The sequence below is a fragment of the Emydura macquarii genome, unplaced genomic scaffold, assembly GCF_026122565.2.
Source record: "Emydura macquarii macquarii isolate MOO-44397 ecotype Brisbane River unplaced genomic scaffold, CSIRO-AGI_Emac_v2 contig_3322, whole genome shotgun sequence".
Taxonomy (NCBI): domain Eukaryota; kingdom Metazoa; phylum Chordata; order Testudines; family Chelidae; genus Emydura; species Emydura macquarii.
In genome coordinates this window covers 373,635-388,791 of record NW_027133459.1, presented here as the reverse complement: position 1 = coordinate 388,791, position 15,157 = coordinate 373,635, and the positions used below count along the sequence as shown (strand labels likewise).

At 68.3% G+C, this 15,157-nt stretch overlaps 4 protein-coding genes across 5 annotated transcripts; 2 read left to right on the top strand and 2 right to left on the bottom strand.

Moving 5' to 3' along the window:
* Positions 1–1,160: 1,160 nt before the first annotated feature.
* LOC137143397 (uncharacterized) lies at positions 1,161–2,601 on the bottom strand. Its single transcript, XM_067533153.1, has 3 exons — positions 2,581–2,601; positions 1,530–2,418; positions 1,161–1,486 (listed from the first exon to the last, which is right to left on the bottom strand). Exons 1-3 carry the CDS (start codon positions 2,599–2,601, stop codon positions 1,161–1,163), a joined length of 1,236 nt encoding a protein of 411 aa, XP_067389254.1.
* Positions 2,293–9,165, top strand: SLC7A8 (solute carrier family 7 member 8). Its single transcript, XM_067533128.1, has 11 exons — positions 2,293–3,049; positions 4,414–4,618; positions 4,804–4,955; positions 5,948–6,073; positions 6,375–6,528; positions 6,639–6,762; positions 7,119–7,222; positions 7,435–7,531; positions 7,720–7,869; positions 8,298–8,475; positions 8,626–9,165. Exons 1-11 carry the CDS (start codon positions 2,923–2,925, stop codon positions 8,754–8,756), a joined length of 1,548 nt encoding a protein of 515 aa, XP_067389229.1. The 5' UTR covers positions 2,293–2,922; the 3' UTR covers positions 8,757–9,165.
* Positions 9,166–9,836: 671 nt separating this feature from the next.
* Positions 9,837–11,250, top strand: CEBPE (CCAAT enhancer binding protein epsilon). 2 transcript variants are annotated; one of them, XM_067533138.1, is made up of 3 exons: positions 9,837–10,021; positions 10,059–10,616; positions 10,920–11,250. In XM_067533138.1, the coding sequence occupies exons 2-3, from the start codon at positions 10,236–10,238 to the stop codon at positions 11,223–11,225; spliced, it is 687 nt and encodes a 228-aa protein (XP_067389239.1). In that variant the 5' UTR covers positions 9,837–10,021; positions 10,059–10,235; the 3' UTR covers positions 11,226–11,250. The 2 variants fall into 2 exon arrangements, with proteins under 2 accessions (XP_067389239.1, XP_067389238.1); XM_067533137.1 differs by having other exon boundaries at positions 10,059–11,250.
* A 485-nt stretch (positions 11,251–11,735) lies between these two features.
* CUNH14orf119 (chromosome unknown C14orf119 homolog) lies at positions 11,736–15,135 on the bottom strand. Its single transcript, XM_067533149.1, has 2 exons — positions 14,996–15,135; positions 11,736–14,189 (listed from the first exon to the last, which is right to left on the bottom strand). The coding sequence occupies exons 1-2, from the start codon at positions 15,059–15,061 to the stop codon at positions 13,839–13,841; spliced, it is 417 nt and encodes a 138-aa protein (XP_067389250.1). The 5' UTR covers positions 15,062–15,135; the 3' UTR covers positions 11,736–13,838.
* Positions 15,136–15,157: the final 22 nt, after the last annotated feature.

Below are 15,157 nucleotides of genomic sequence, written 5' to 3'. Positions count from 1 at the left end.
GAGGGGTGTTGGGGCAGGGAGGGGCAGTGGGAGTGTTGGAGGGGGGTTGGGGAAGGGAGGGGAAGTGGGGGGTGGGGCAGGGAGGGGGGTTGGGGGATTGATGGGGCAGTGGAGGGTTAGGGCGGGAAGGGGAACGGGGGCTTGGAGGGGGGGTTGGGGGAGTGGGGAGGCCCACATGTCTTACTAGAGCTGCCCTGCGAAGGGGGGGGCATGGCAGGGTGCTGCCACCAGGGGGCAGAGCAGGCTCAGCCTTGACCCAGGCCGCCAGGGTCTGTGTCTGCTGGGGGGGAGGGAGAACGGCCTGTAGCTGCCCCTCCCCCTGCAGAAGGATCCCCTCCCCTGGGGTCTCTGCATTCCGCCCCTCTCTGGGGTTGGGGGGGGGTGCCCCAGGTATGGGCCCTAGGCCCAGGTGCCAGGTGCTCATCGGGGGACAGCGGCTCTTCCCCATCCCTTTTCTCAGCTCTGCTCCCGGGGGAACTGGCCTGCGCCCCCCCCCCCAACCCCACAGCAGGAGTGGGTGTGACCAGAGATGTACGGCTCCGTCTGTCCGTCCATCCCTCGGTTCTGTGCATCCATCCATCCCCCTCCCCCGGCCATGTGTCTGTCTTTCCCTCCATCTCTCTGTGCCAGGCCGCAGGCCACAGTCCGTTTCCCCAACTCAGCACATTGCCCCGCTGAGCCTGCCGCCCGTGGAGGAGAAAGTCCGGGCCTCACCCCATTATCAACATCTCCCAGGGCCAAGTGGGGGCGAAGGTCGGGGCTGAAAGGAGGGATGGTAGTGGCGGAGGAGTGGGGTGGGGGATGGGCAGGCAGCAAGCACCTCCTCCAGCCCTGGGGTGGATGGATGGGATGGGCAGTTTGCACCCCCTTGCCCCTATGTGCAGGGGGGGAGCAGATGGGCCTGGATCCTGTGCCCCAGAGAGAGGGGTGGAGGGAGAGGGAGGGGAGTACTGCATGGATTGATGGAGGGTGGGTGTGAATGGTTTTCTTGGTTCAATTACTCTGTGGAACTCCCTGCCACAGGATCAGACACTCACACACACTGAGGCTGTGGGACTCCCCCAACTAGATCTCACTGAAGGCAAGCACTGAACAGGGCTCTGGGGGGCGTGAGGGGCTGACCCCAACTGGCAAGACTGGGGGGAGCTGCCCTGGGGCCTCTAGGGAGTTGTGCTCCTTTCTGGGGGGCAGCTGGGCCAGGCTGGAGCCAGGGAAGCTGGGCTAGATAGAGAGAGAAAGAGGGCAGAGGAAATGAATGAAAGTGGAGTGAAAGGAAGGTGAAGGGACAAAAAGAGAAACGTCTGCTGGAGCAGTAGAAGGCTGGAGTGAAAGAACCGAAGGAAGAAAAATGGAGTGATGGAAAAAGAAAGATGGAGTGCTGGAGAAAGGAAGACAGGCGGAGTGATGAAAGGAGAAAAACACAGACAGAGTGATGAAAGGAGAAAGAAAAAAACAAGACAAGCGGAGTGAGGAAAGAACAAGACAGGCGGAGTGAGGAAAGGAGAAAAGAGGAAAAACAAGACAGACAGGCGGAATGATAGAAAGAACAAGACAGGCAGAGTGAGGAAAGGGAAAGAAAAGAACAAGACAGGCGGAGTGATGAAAGGAGAAAAACACAGACAGAGTGATGAAAGGAGAAAGAAAAAAACAAGACAAGCGGAGTGAGGAAAGGAGAAAGAAAAGAAAAACACAGGCGGAGTGATCGAAAGAACAAGACGGACAGGCGAAGTGATAGAAAGAACAAGACAGGCGGAGTGATAGAAAGAACAAGACAGGCGGAGTGAGGAAAGGGAAAGAAAAGAACAAGACAGGCGGAGTGATAGAAAGAACAAGACAGGCGGAGTGAGGAAAGGGAAAGAAAGCGAGTGAGGAAGAACCGAAGGAGGGATGGTCGCCAGCCGATGGGAAGTGTTCACGCTCTGGCTCTGGGCCGGCCGGGGGAGGAGTCTGGTCTCCGATCCCCCGTGGGTCGGTCGCTGGGAGCCGGTGCTCCAATCCAGCCCCATATGAGAGCGAGGGAGCGAAGGAGACGGACGGACGGAGGGAAAAACACGCCGCCGGCTGAGAGCTGCCGGGGGAGCTAGAAAGCCCTGGCAGAGAGCGAACTCCGGGCTGGAAGGAGGGAGCGAGGGAGGAAACACTCTCCCAGGGACGAGTGCCGGCCGAGAGAGCCCCGTATAACCCGGAGCGAGGGGAGGAAGCAGGCGGAGGAAGCCGAACCAGAGCAAACCAGTCTGGGGTTTCGAGTTGACGCTGCTCGCTTTCCCCTCCTCCGCACCACGGGGAGCCAGCACGGAAGAGGGGAACAAGTAAACAAGGTGGAGGGACAAGTGCCGAGATTTTGCGGAGGGGGGTCAGAGCGGCCGGTTCCAAGGAGCCTAGAAGTGGACCGGACCAGAAGCACAGCCCGATCTGGTTCTGGAAGGAGCCCAGTACCAGTGGCCACCAGAACGAGAGTGACAGGGACAAAACTGGACCAGGTGTAGGGCACACAAGCCCAGAACCGGTGTGTGAGAGAAGTGGACCTGCGTGCCTGGCTCCAGAACCAGAAGCCCAAAACCAGCCTGGTTCTAAGGGTACCGGATCCAGAGTGTGAAACATAGAACAGTCCCTTTCTAGGTCCAGAACCTGCTGGGTTCTAGGGGATCTGAGTCCAGATCAACAGGGACGGAACTGCCTGGCTCTAGAGAATCTAAGCCTAGAACCACAAAGACAGAACCAGCTGGGTTCTAGGGAGCCTGAGCCCCGACCCACACCCAGAACGTCCCCAGTTCTAAAAGATCTGAGTCCAGAACCAGCCCAGTTCCCGGGTGTACGTGTCCAGAACAAGTGACTCTGAACCAGTCCAGTTCTAGGACCCAGCTGGCCTAGGATCCTCTCCAGTTTGGTGCCCCCCTGCCCAGTCCGGTCTGGTTCCCTAGCATGGAGGAGGGTGCGCGACGCCGGGGCGGTTCCGAGAAGGGTTCAGACGGCCCGGATCAGCCAGCGGAGGGTGGCGTGGCCCTCAAGAAAGAGATCGGTCTGATAAGCGCCTGTGGCATCATCGTAGGTAAGTGGGGGCTGCAGGGGGGGACCCCAACTCTGCTCCCTCCCTCCCGCTCTGCCTCGTTCTCTCGTTCCTGCCTCCCCCCCCCCCCGCCCTGCGCCGTCTTTCCATCCCCCGCCCGGCCTGCCTCTATCTATAAATAGCCTGGAGCTGCCTGTCACCTTGTGGGCCTGTTATTCTGATCTGCCCAGCACTCATCACCCCCCAGCACCATGCAGGCACGGCCGCCAGCCCATCCCACAGCCCCTCACCCAGCGAGGGGGCCTCGCGCCCCACCCCAGAGATGGCCACATCTCAGAGGGGTCCCCATATAACCAGCCCCTGTGCCCCAGAGATGGCCACATCTCAGCACTGGGCTCCTGTATAACCAGCCCCCGCACTCCACCCCAGAGACAGCCGCATCTCAGCACCAGGCAAGGGGTCCCTGTATAACCAGCCCCCGCGCCCCACCCCAGAGGCAGCCGCCCGAACCTGCTGTCACCAGGGGCTGTGGCTTGGGGCTTTTTTCTGCTCGGATGCGTTCGGAGCCCTGGAGCGTGAATTCATGGCTGCTCCAGATGGCTCTGCTCTACGGGTGCCTGGAGACGTCGGCACATGAGGGGAAGGTGGGGGGCTGAGACCCAGACATAGCCCCTGTGCTGCCCCTCACTCCCGAGCCACAGCCCCCTGCTAGCCCGGCCCTGCCCCCCCAGCTCTGCCAATGCCCTTTCCCCCCACCGGGTCAGAGTCTCTCCCCATGGCCCAGTTTATGGGGGGAATCTAACCCTGATAAGATTGCAGTTAAGGACTCTGCCCCACTCCTCCCCTTCCCCCATCCCTCTCTCCTCCCCCCCTAGTGCCCATTCCCCCGCAACTCCCCCTAGTGGAATGCCCAGCCCCACATGCCTCTGCCAGGCAGGGTTGCGGGGTCGGGAGTGAGGGGAACCCTCCTCCCCCCGGCGTGATGATGCTTGGGTTGCCATGGTGATGGTTAAGGAAGGATTGGTTGCTAGGGAAGGAGTGAGTGGGGTGTCTGGAGCACCCATCCCTCTGTCCCCCCCCCACCCTGCGTCCCCCCCACCTGGCCAGGCTGCTCTTCCACCCCCGCCCTTGGCTCCCGGACAGCCGCAACAGTTTCATTAGCTAATGAACCTGGCCAGTTCCCTGCCAGGGAGAAGGGGGGGCGGCTGGTGGTGATGGAGCCGGAGAGCGTGGGGGGGGGGGGCGGCTGGTGGCGAGAGACGGAGACGGTGGGGGGCAGCTGTAGGGTGACACTGAACTCACCCTCATTAGACTCCAGAGTTAACAGCCCTGAGAGGCAGCGCCTGCCCCAGGCTCTCAGCAGACTCAGGCAGCCCCGTCTCCGTCTCCCCCCCCCCCCCCCACAGGTAACATCATCGGGTCGGGGATCTTCGTCTCGCCGAAGGGCGTGCTGGAGAACGCGGGCTCCGTGGGGCTGGCCCTGCTGGTGTGGATCATCACGGGGCTGATCACGGCCGTGGGGGCGCTGTGCTACGCGGAGCTGGGGGTCACCATCCCCAAATCTGGCGGCGACTACTCCTACGTCAATGACATCTTCGGGGGGCTGGCCGGGTAAGGGGGCAGGGCAGGCTGGGCACTGTGGGGCGGGGGGGGGAGGAAGCCCACTGGGCACCTGGGACGTGGGAGGGAGGGAGTGGGAGATCTGGGGGGGCCAGCCAAAAAAAGGGGCATGTCAAGGGGCAGGCTGTGGGGCAGAGGAGGGCCAGCTTCCCCTCACCCCCTGCTGTGTCCCCCAGGTTCCTGCGGCTGTGGATCGCGGTGCTGGTGATCTACCCCACCAACCAGGCCGTCATCGCCCTCACCTTCGCCAACTACGTGCTGCACCCGCTCTTCCCCACGTGCCTGGCGCCCGAAAGCGGGCTCCGCCTCCTGGCGGGGGTGTGTCTGTGTGAGTACCCACCCCTGCACCCCAACACCTCTTCCTTCCCATTGTTGCAGACACTGGTCTATCTGGCAGCTGCAGACCAGCACTGGTGGGGTGGTGGGGGGCCCTGGGGTTGTGGGGGATGGGACCCTCCTGCTGGGGGGGGGGATCCAGGCTGGCAATGGGAGGGGTGGTTGGCAGAGACCCCTGGGCTCAGGCAGCTGCTGACAGCTGCAGGAGACGAGACGCTGAGTCAGTGCTGGGTCAGCAGGGTTGCGTCTGTCAGTGCATGTGTGCCTCCGTGTCTCCCGGCCCCAGCCTGCTGGAGGGAGTCCAGGGCAGGGGTTTCGGGGACTGCGGGTTGGGAGTGAGGGGCACCGGCAGGGCGGGGGGGCCAGTGCTGAGTCACCCCCTGTTTTGCTGTGAGTCACTGACTCGCAAGGGTTGGGGGGCTCAGTGGGGAGTGGGGGGGGTCCCTGGGGTGCGCCGGTGAGGGATGTGTGGTTGTGGGGTGCACTGCGGGGGTTGGGGGGGCCCTGGGGGTGGCAGAGCAGGGGCAGGGCTTTGGGTGTCATGGGGCGGAGGCTGGGCCCATGGGTTGTTTACACCCTGCAGTGGGGGGGAGGGGGGCTGTGCCTGTCCCGTGTTGGGTTCCCAAGCCAGCTGTGACGGGGCAGGGCAGTGGGGGGAGGGGCCAGGCGGGGAGGTTGTGGGGGAAGGGAGCCAGGCTGGGGGGGAGGGGCCAGGCTGGAGGATTGCGGGGGAGGGGCGCAGTCAGAGCCCACCCACCACTTGTTTTCCTTCCCTCCAGCCCAGCAGGCAGCTGCCCCCCACCCCCACCCCGGGCTGGCTGCAGGACCCAGGCATCCAGGGAGCTTTATCCAGGGACTCTCAGTGGGGCTGTGAGGGCAGCCGTGGGCCTGGAGCGGGCACCAGTCGTGGGAGCCCCCCGGTGCCTGCGCCCCCCCTGCCTAGTAACCCCCCTCCCCACCTCTGACCCCCCCTCTGACCTCCAGTGCTGCTGACGTGGGTCAATTGTGCCAGTGTGCGCTGGGCGACACGGGTCCAGGACATCTTCACAGCTGGGAAGCTGCTGGCCCTGGCCCTCATCATCGCCATGGGCATCGTGCAGATCTGCAAGGGTGAGCGGGGTTTGGGGGGCGCCATGGGGCAGGGCCTGGTCCGGCCCGATCCGCCGGTTCCAACCCCTTCCCCACATTCGGTGACTGTCACCGACCCATGGTTCTGACCCGTTCCTGGGCAGCGCGGTTCTGACCCGTTCCCGGGCAGCGCGGTTTCGTCCCGTTTCCGGGCAGCGCGGTTCTGTCCCGTTCCTGGGCGGCACGGTTCTGACCCGTTCCCAGTCAACGCGGGGCTGACCTGGTGGGTACCCGCGGTTCCGAACCATTCCCGGCGGCACCAACGGCACCGACCCATTGGCAGGGCACTACTACTGGCTGGAACCGCAACACGCCTTTGAGGCCTTCCGGCCGGTGGACGTGGGGCTGGTGGCGCTGGCCTTCCTGCAGGGCTCCTTTGCCTATGGCGGCTGGAACTTCCTCAACTACGTCACCGAGGAGCTGGTCGACCCCTCCAGGTCAGCGGGACCCCGGCATCCAGGCGGCCCCCCACCCTCAGCCCCCGGCGGGGGAACTCCGGCGTCCGGGTGGCCGCGTGTGCTCTCATTCTGCCCTCCCCGCCCCCCAGGAACCTGCCGCGAGCCATCTTCATCTCCATCCCGCTGGTCACTTTTGTCTACGTCTTCGCCAACGTGGCTTACGTCACCGCCATGTCACCCCAGGAGCTGCTGGCCTCCAACGCCGTGGCCGTGGTGAGCCCCGCCCCTGCCATTGACCCCACCCCTGCCCCCCGCCCCTCCCCGCACCCACCAACGTGGCCTTCGTCATTGCCATATCGCCCCACGAGCTGCTGTCCTCCAACACCATGGCCATGGCCATCCCTGCCCCCAGACAGAGCCCCGCCCCCTGCCCTTCCAACCCCGCCTCCTGCCCCAGCTACACCCTTTACTCTGAGCCCCACCCACAGTCCCTGACTCCTCCCCCTGGCTGAGCCTGCCCCCTCACCCCTGACTCCTCCCCCTGGCTGAGCCTGCCCCTCACCCCTGACTCCTCCCCCCGTCTGAGCCCGCCCCCGCCCCCTGACTCCTCCCCTCTTCCCCACCACCAGACATTCGGGGAGAAGCTGCTGGGCGTCATGGCCTGGATCATGCCCATCTCCGTGGCCCTGTCCACCTTCGGGGGTGTCAACGGCTCCCTCTTCACCTCCTCCCGGTGAGTGACCCCCTGCCTTCCCTAGCCCCAGCCCCCGCCTCTGGGAGTGGGTGGAGGGGCTGAGCCTCTGCTGCGCCAGGCCCCTCTCACCTCACTGCACCCCCAGGTGAAGGGGGCAGGGCTGTCATAGCTCCCCGTTCCCTGCAGCGCGGCGTTCACCCTGAACCCTACTGACAGCTCTGGCGCCCTCCACTTACGTCTCTCCCCCACAGGCTCTTCTTCGCAGGGGCCCGTGAGGGGCACCTCCCCAGCCTGCTGGCCATGATCCACGTGCGCCGCTGCACGCCCATCCCCGCCCTGCTCTTCACTGTAAGTCGTGTGGGCGGGGCCCGATGGGGGCTGTGGGATGGGGCGGGGCCAGCGGGGACTGTGGAATGGGGCGGGGCCAGAGGGGGGGGCGGGGTCTGGGTGTGGAGCCCGCTGGGCGGGGGGGGCTGCAGAATTGGGCGGGGTCTAGCTTGGCCCCGCCCCCACAGTCCGGCTTCCCCTCCCCCCAGTGCCTCTCCACGATGCTGATGCTGGTGACGAGCGACATTTACACCCTGATCAACTACGTGGGCTTCATCAACTACCTCTTCTATGGCGTCACCGTAGCCGGGCAGGTCGTGCTGCGCTTCCGCCGCCCCCTCCTGCCCAGCCCCCTGAGGGTGAGCTCCGCCCCCCGGGTCAGCCCCGCCCCCCGTGCCAGCCCCGCCCCCTGTAGGTGAGCTCCGCCCCTGAATGAGCCCCGCCCCTGCCGGCCCAGCCCCCTGCGGGTGAGCCCTGCCCCTCGGGTCAGCCCCGCCCCCTGTGGGTCAGCCCTACTCCCGCCCAGCCCCCATGGGCATGGGTGAGCCCCACCCACAGGTCAGCCCTGTCCCCACCTGTCCAGCCCTGATCCCACCCTCCAGCCCAGGCCCCTGTGGCTGAGCCCCACCCCCGGCCCCCCCCCGTGTCGGCACCGCCCCGGGTCTGCAGCCCCACTCCCTCCCTGCATGCCCCTCCCCCACTCCATGCCTGAGCCCCACCCCGCTCCCTCAGCCGGAGCCCCGCCCCCCAGCACCCGCCTGCCCCCCTGAGCCGTGCCTCCCCCCAGGTCAGCCTGTTCTTCCCCGCGCTCTACCTGCTCTTCTGGGCCTTCCTGCTGCTCTTCAGCCTGTGGTCGGAGCCGGTGGTGTGCGGCGTGGGGCTGGCCATCCTGCTCAGCGGGGTGCCCGTCTACGGGCTGGGCGTGGCCTGGCGCAGCAAGCCGCCCGCCGTCCACACCTGCCTGGGTGAGTCGGGGCACGGGGGGAGGGCGGGTGGACGGGCAGGGGGCAGGTGTGGGGCCGAGGGGGCGGGCGAACGGGCGTGAGGGTGGATGGACGGGCGGACGGGGGGCTGGTGACCAGGCCCACGGCTCTCTAACCCCCGTCTCCCTGCAGCGGCGGTGACACGGGCGACCCAGAAGCTGTGTGGGGTGGTGTACCCCCAGATGGAGCCCCCCGCCCCTGACTGCGCCGAGCAGCTGGAGCCCATGTGCCAGGCCGGGGCCCCCGCCTCCGCCACGGACTGAGCCCCACCCCCCGCCACGGACTGCGCCCCACGGCCCCCCACACCGCCTTAACCCCGGGGCTGCCCCTGCCCCGAATCTGTGGCCCCCTCTCCCCCGGCTGCCTCCGGCCCAATGGAATAAATGAAACGGACCCGGCTCCGCGCGCCTGCCTGGGGGTGGGGCGGTGAGCGGCTGGGACCCCCTCGGCGACCCCCCCGAACCACCTGTGAGGGCCGAACCCCCATAGCACCCCCTGCAAGGGCCAATCCCCCCCCAGAATCGCCCCAGCACCCCTTGGGGGGACTGACCCCCCATAGCACCCCTGCTGAGAGTGACCCTTGCCAGAAACCCCCATAGCACCCCCAGACCCTCCCAGCACCCCTTGCGGGGACCAAACACCCCAGAACCCCCCTGCTGGGTCCGACCCCTTTGATCCCCCCACGGAGACCCCTCCATGGTGCCCCCCGCTAGGTGCCCCCCACCCACAGCAGCTGGGATGAGGCTGCCACCTTGTGGCCAGAGCCGGACCCAACCCCACAGCCTCGGCCCCGTGCCGCCAGGGGGGTAATGGGGGGGCTGGGCTGGGCCGGGCCAACAGGGGCTGTGGGTCGGGAGTGAGGGGCACTGGCAGGGCTGGGGGGGAGCCTAGGGCTGGGCTGGCGGGGGGCGGAGTCAATCAGTGGGAGGGGCTTGGGGTGGGTGGGACTGGGGGCCCTGGGAAGTGAAGTTGGGGTCTGCTTCGTAAAGGGGGGGCCCAGGGAGGGGTTGGTGGGTCGGAGACATTTGCGGGGAGACACCTGTTGCTGTCACCCCAGCCCCCCTGGGGGGCAGAGACGGGGGGCCCTCCATGGGGCCAGGCACCTGTGGGGCTGTCTGGGGCCATCGAGAGGGGGAGCCGGGGAGCCCGTCGGAAAGAGGAAGGAAAAGGGGGGTGGGGGGGCCGAGAGCCGCTGCGAGACGGGGGGCCAGTCGCAGGAGGGAGCCGGGGAGACGAGGCAGAGCCGGAGAGTGAGGCTGGGGCGCCGGCGCGGGGAGAGGGGGAGCGAAAGAGGGACCAAGGGACAGAGAGACGCTGCCGGGGGGGGGGGGGGGAGGAAAGAGAGAAGGAGAAAGGGGCGGACAGAGAGAGAGGAAAGGAACGAAGCGGTGCGAAAAAGAGGAAGAGCGGCCAGAGCAAGCGACGGAGACGGCCCGCGAGGGAGGAAGGGACGGCAAAGCGACTGCAGACGACAAGCCGAGAGCCGGGAAGGTGCGAGCAAGGGCGGAGTGGCGGGAGAAACACAGAGGTGCGAGCGAGTGCAGAGCGGCGGGAGAAACACAGAGGTGCGAGCGAGTGCAGAGCGGCGGGAGAGCCGTGAAGGAGCGAGCGAGGGCCGAGCGGAAGGAGAGCTGAGCAGGAGAGCCGCGGGGGCCGGTGTTGGGCGTGGCTGGAGAGCGAGCGGCGCGAAGGAGCGGACGGAGGGCGAGGAGCCAAGCCGCGAGCGAGGGAGGCGCGCGGCCATGTCACAAGGGGGGTTCTACGATTGCGAGCGGGGCCCCCCGCGCCCCATGGCGGCCGAGCTGGGGGCGCTTGGGGAGCACGAGGGCTCCATCGACCTGGCCGCCTACATCGGCGACGAGCAGCTGTTGTCGGAGCTTCTGCAGGGCCCCCCCCAGCGGGCGCCCAAGAGCGCCCCCTTCCCGGGCTACCTGCAGGGGGAGCCCTGGGGCTACGGGGGCCCCCCCAAGAGCTACGGCGCCCTGGTGAAAGAGGAGCCGCGGGGGGCTGAGCCCGGGCGCCGGGGCGGCTACAACCCCCTGCCCTTCCAGGTGGCGCATTGCGGGCAAACGGCCATCAGCCTGCCCCCCGGGGGCACCGTGCCGGCCCTGCGCGCCCTCAAGGTAAGGTGCCCCTCGCTCCCGACCCGCACCCCCCGCTCCCACCCGGTGCCCCTCGCTCCCGACCCGCACCCCCTGGTACCCCACACTCCCGATCCACGGCCCTCATGCCCCACGGTGCCCCTCGCGGCCTTCCCCAGTGGCCCGTGCACCCGCCCCTCGGCCCCTGCACCCCCCTTGCTCCTGACCCACAGCCCCCGGGTACCCCACGCTCCCAACCCGCAGTCCCCCAGTGCCCCACACTCCTGTCCCACGGCGCCCCTCGCTCCGACCTGCAGCCCCACCGGGCCGTGTTTCTCTCCCCAGGCCCCCCCCTGCAGCCCCCTGCTGGCGGCGCCGGGCCCGCCGAAGGGCAAGAAGGCGGTGAACAAGGAGAGCCTGGAGTACCGGCTGCGGCGGGAGCGGAACAACGTGGCCGTGCGCAAGAGCCGCGACAAGGCCAAGCGGCGGGTGCTGGAGACGCAGCAGCGGGTGCTGGAGCTGGCGGCGGAGAACGAGCGGCTGCAGAGCCGGGTGGCGCAGCTGAGCCAGGAGCTGGACACGCTCCGGGCCCTCTTCCGCCAGGTGCCCGAGGGCCCCGCGCTGGGCAAGGGGCTGGGCGGCTGCAGCTGAGCTGCCAATAAACCTCTCAGACGCCCGGGCGTGCTCATCTGTGCGGGGGCGGGGCCTGGGCCGTGGGGAGGGGGCGGGTCGGGGCTGGGTCACTATCACGGTACCGGGCCGTGGTGAACTGGGTGAGGGCGGGGCTGGGTCACTATCATGGTGCCCGGGCCGTGGTGATCTGTGCGGGGGCGGGGCACAGGGTCCGGGCCGTGGTGAGGGGGCGGGGAGTCAGGGTCACTATCAGGGTGCCAGGGCCCTGGTGAGCTGGGTGGGGCTGGGTCACTATCACGGTGCCCAGGCTGTGGTGAAGGGGGCAGGGGTGGGGCTGGGCTGTGGTGATCAGGGCGGGGGCAGGGAACAGGGTCCAGGCCGTGGTGAGGGGGCGGGGAGTCAGGGTCACTATCAGGGTGCCAGGGCCGTGGTGAGCTGGGTGGGGCTGGGTCACTATCACGGTGCCCAGGCCGTAGTGAAGGGGGCAGGGGTGGGGCTGGGCCGTGGTGATCAGGGCGGGGGCCAATCGCTGGTCTCCAGCATCCTGGGCACAGGCCAACCCGCCCACGCCAGGGACCCTGCGCCCCAGGGCACCGTTTGCCCTCCCCAGAGGGGAGGATGAGGAAGGCCGTAGGGCTGAAGGGGGCGGGCGGGAGCCGGACAAGCCCCTTGGCCTCTGCAAAGGGCTGAGACACACCCCCCCCCGGCAGAGGAACCAGGGGGCCGGCTTGGCTGCCAGGGGCTCCCGGGACTTGGGGGAAACTGAGGCAGAGGTGCAGCTGCTAACGCTGAGGGAATGGCTGGTATTAGGGGCACGGAGGGGGGAGCCCGAGGGGGGGTCTCTCCTGTCCAGGGTCTATGATCTCTGACTCCCATCCATGGCCTGGGGACCCCATTCCCCTGGGGCCCCCCCCAGCCAGGGACTCGGATCCCCCCATGCAGCCCCCAGGCCCGGCCCAACTGGCACTGGGCTCCGGGGGGGACGGCCCCTGTCCCAGTGTTGTGGGCATCACCCGGACGCCTGGGTCCCACCTCCCCCCGCCCGCTTGCTCTAAGGGCCTGGCAGCGGTGGGAGAGCCTCGGGGCGCCACCCGGATGCCTGGGTCCCACGCTCTGGCCCGACCTCCCCTCCCCCGCGGCGAGGGGTTGTGCAATGCCCGTTGCTTCCCCACCCGCAGTCAGTGTCTCAACCCCCGGCCCTGCCGGGGGGGGGGGGGGGCGGGGCAGAGGGACTGTCCCCTCCGCCCCTGGGGCTCCCCAGCCCCTCCCCCCGCTGTGGGGAAAGGGGGGAGGCCCGGGCCCCGCCCCCGCCGGCCGGGGAGATTGCACTGAATTGTGAAACCGGCCGTTACCCCGCGGCCCCCCCGGCCCCCCGCAGTTTGCGAAACTCCCGGCCTGGCTGTTGCCACCCGTGGGGCGGAGCTGGGGAGATAGCCCCTCCCCCACCCGCTGGGGGGCGCCGCCTGGAACCGAGGGCGAGACGCCCCCCAGGCCTCATGGCTCCTGCCTCCCCTCCCCCAAACTGGGCCCCCCCCCCACCCGGGTTGGGAGACGCCCCAGAGCCACCAGCAGGTGGGGAGCCCAACGCGGGGGGAGGGGCTCTCCTGAGGGAGGGGTACCGGGATGTCCATGGGGCAGGGGAGGGATTTCTGGGGGTCTCCCTCCCCCTCTTCCCCCCCACCTGGCATCGCAAGCTGGCAGCCGGACCCCACCAGCCGCCCTCCCCTCCCCCACGCCACCTGGCCACTCGCTGGTGCCCCTCACTCCCGCCCTGCAACCCCCAGCTCTGGGCGGGGAGGGGAGACTAGTGGTTAGAGCAGGCGGCCGGGAGCCAGGTGGTTCTGGGACCCCCCCCGCATGCCACACTGAGGAAGTGCCTGCCGGCCCCAGGGTGAGGAGAGAACCCAGGAGTCCTGGCTCCCGCCCCGCACGGCAGTGGCATGAACAGACCACACGGGGGCGCTGTGCCGCTGCTTTTGGAGCCATTCACTGTTTATAAACAAATCCATGACTCCCCCCCCCCCCCAGTCCCCTCCCGGGGCCCTGCTTTGGCAGGATCACCGCCGGCTGCTCCAGGACTCAGGACAGTATTGTAGGTCCTATGTAAACAAGTCCCATGAGGAAATCGTCACCAGTGTAGACCACGGTGGAGGCGGGGTGCTGTGGAAAGGGTTGCTGTAGGGCCTACGTCAACATGTGCCACTGTGGTGACCTGGAATGGCTTGCCATGGAGCCTGGGCGTCCCCTGACGTGATGATGTGTAGGTCCTACGTAAACAGGCTCACTTACTGTAGGTCCTACATCCGTGGAAGTCACCTGATGAAAGCGATACGGCAGGGGAGAGATTCACCGAGGAGTCCCGGCGCCTTCCCCGCAGCTGCCGACATCTTGCAGGTCCTACATCAACAGGCCCACTTAGTGTATGTCCCAAGTAAACAAAAAAGTAATCTGAGGAAATTGAGGCTCACTCGGATGCTCTGGGGGAGGGGATGTCACAGAGCCCCCGTGCCCTCTGCTGGCGATGTCTTGCAGGTGCAACAGAAAGAGGCTGCCTTCCTGTAGGTCCTACAGAAACACACCCAGTGGGAGGGAGGCTGGGACAGCGAGGCGGGGCTGGTGTCCATGTGGCCCCTACTCCTGCCCGGCGGTGGCCGCCAGCTGGTGGTAGAAGAGGGCGGCAAAGGCCGGCTCGGCCTCCTCCAGCCGGGCCAGGAAGTGGTTTCGCTCCGGTTCGCTCCAGCACCGGAACCACTGGTCCCAGAGGCGCAGCTGGCACTGGAAGAGGGAGGGAGGCGGGGGGGTCGCCCCGGCCAGGCTCAGCCCCTCCAGCCCCTCCAGCAGGGGGCGCAGCTTCCCAGGCACGGCCTTGGCCAGCAGGTCGCCCAGGAAGCGCTGGCGCTGGGCGGGGCCCCAGCCCGAGAACCAGTGCAGGACGCAGCGCATCTGCTGCGGGGCGCCGGGCCCCGGGCACCCCGCCGCCATCTGTGGACAGAGGGGTCAGCTGAGGCCGTCGGCCCCACCCACCCATCAGCCCCGCCCACCCCCGGGCTGTCAGAACCCCCCCCCCCCCCCCCGGGACAGCCCCGCCCCCCGTGCTAGCCCCGCCCACCCCTGGGCTGTCAGCAACCCCCCGTGTTAGCCCCGCCCCCCAGGACAGCCCCGCCCCCGTGCTAGCCCCGCCCAGCCCTGTCAGCAACCCCCCCCGGGACAGCCTCGCCCCCCGTGTTAGCCCCGCCCACCCCTGGGCTGTCAGCAACCCCCCCCCGCTTTAAACCCCGCCCCCCCGTGCTAGCCCCGCCCCCCCAGGACAGCCCCGCCCACCCCTGGGTTGTCAGCAACTCCCCCAGGACAGCCCCGCCCCCCGTGTTAGCCCCGCCCACCCCTGGGCTGTCAGCCCCCCCCCCCCAGGGACAGCCCCGCCCACCCCTGGGCTGACCGCTCCGCCCTATTAGCCCCGCCCCCGGGGACAGCCCCGCCCCCCAGGCTATCAGTCCCGCCCACCGGGGAACAGCCCCGCCCACCCCTGGTATGACAGCCCCCCCGTTAACTCCGCCCTCCCGGGACCACCCGCCCCTCGACTGTCAGTCCTGTCACCCCCCGCCAGGCAGGCGCCCCCCTCCCCAGGGACAGCCCCGCCCCTGCACTGTTAGCCCCGCCCTCCCGGGGGCGGGAGTCAGGGCCGGGGCGGAGGGGGCGGGGCGGTGCCCGAGCGGGGCGGGGAAGCAGAGCCCGGCTGAGGGGGAACAGAGCGGAGGGAGGGGGGAGGGGGGGCCTCTTTCAGTCCTCACCTGGGTCCGCTCCCCGACCGCCAACGTCTCCTCCTCGTGCAGCCCCGACCCGAGCCTCGCTTCCATCCTGGCACCGCCCCCGATACCGAGCCCGCGGGGCGGAAATAGCCGAGCGCGTCCGAACGCCGCTCCTCCTCCCCCGCGCTCATGCGCAGTGACGGA

Excerpts from the sequence above, each read along its gene's own strand:
- SLC7A8 (XM_067533128.1), top strand. The coding sequence starts at position 2,923 with ATGGAGGAGGGTGCGCGACGCCGGGGCGGTTCCGAGAAGGGTTCAGAC. Across the intron at positions 4,619-4,803 it reads ATCTTCGGGGGGCTGGCCGG|GTTCCTGCGGCTGTGGATCG; the intron begins GTAAGGGGGCAG and ends TGTGTCCCCCAG. Across the intron at positions 4,956-5,947 it reads CCTGGCGGGGGTGTGTCTGT|TGCTGCTGACGTGGGTCAAT; the intron begins GTGAGTACCCAC and ends TCTGACCTCCAG.
- CEBPE (XM_067533137.1), top strand. The coding sequence starts at position 10,236 with ATGTCACAAGGGGGGTTCTACGATTGCGAGCGGGGCCCCCCGCGCCCC.
- LOC137143397 (XM_067533153.1), bottom strand. The coding sequence starts at position 2,601 with ATGTTTCACACTCTGGATCCG. Across the intron at positions 2,419-2,580 it reads TGTTTCACACTCTGGATCCG|AACCAGATCGGGCTGTGCTT; the intron begins GTACCCTTAGAA and ends GGCTCCTTCCAG. Across the intron at positions 1,487-1,529 it reads TGTTCTTTCTATCATTCCGC|CTGTCTTGTTCTTTCCTCAC; the intron begins CTGTCTGTCTTG and ends TCCTCACTCCGC.
- CUNH14orf119 (XM_067533149.1), bottom strand. The coding sequence starts at position 15,061 with ATGGAAGCGAGGCTCGGGTCGGGGCTGCACGAGGAGGAGACGTTGGCG. Across the intron at positions 14,190-14,995 it reads CGGTCGGGGAGCGGACCCAG|ATGGCGGCGGGGTGCCCGGG; the intron begins GTGAGGACTGAA and ends CTCTGTCCACAG.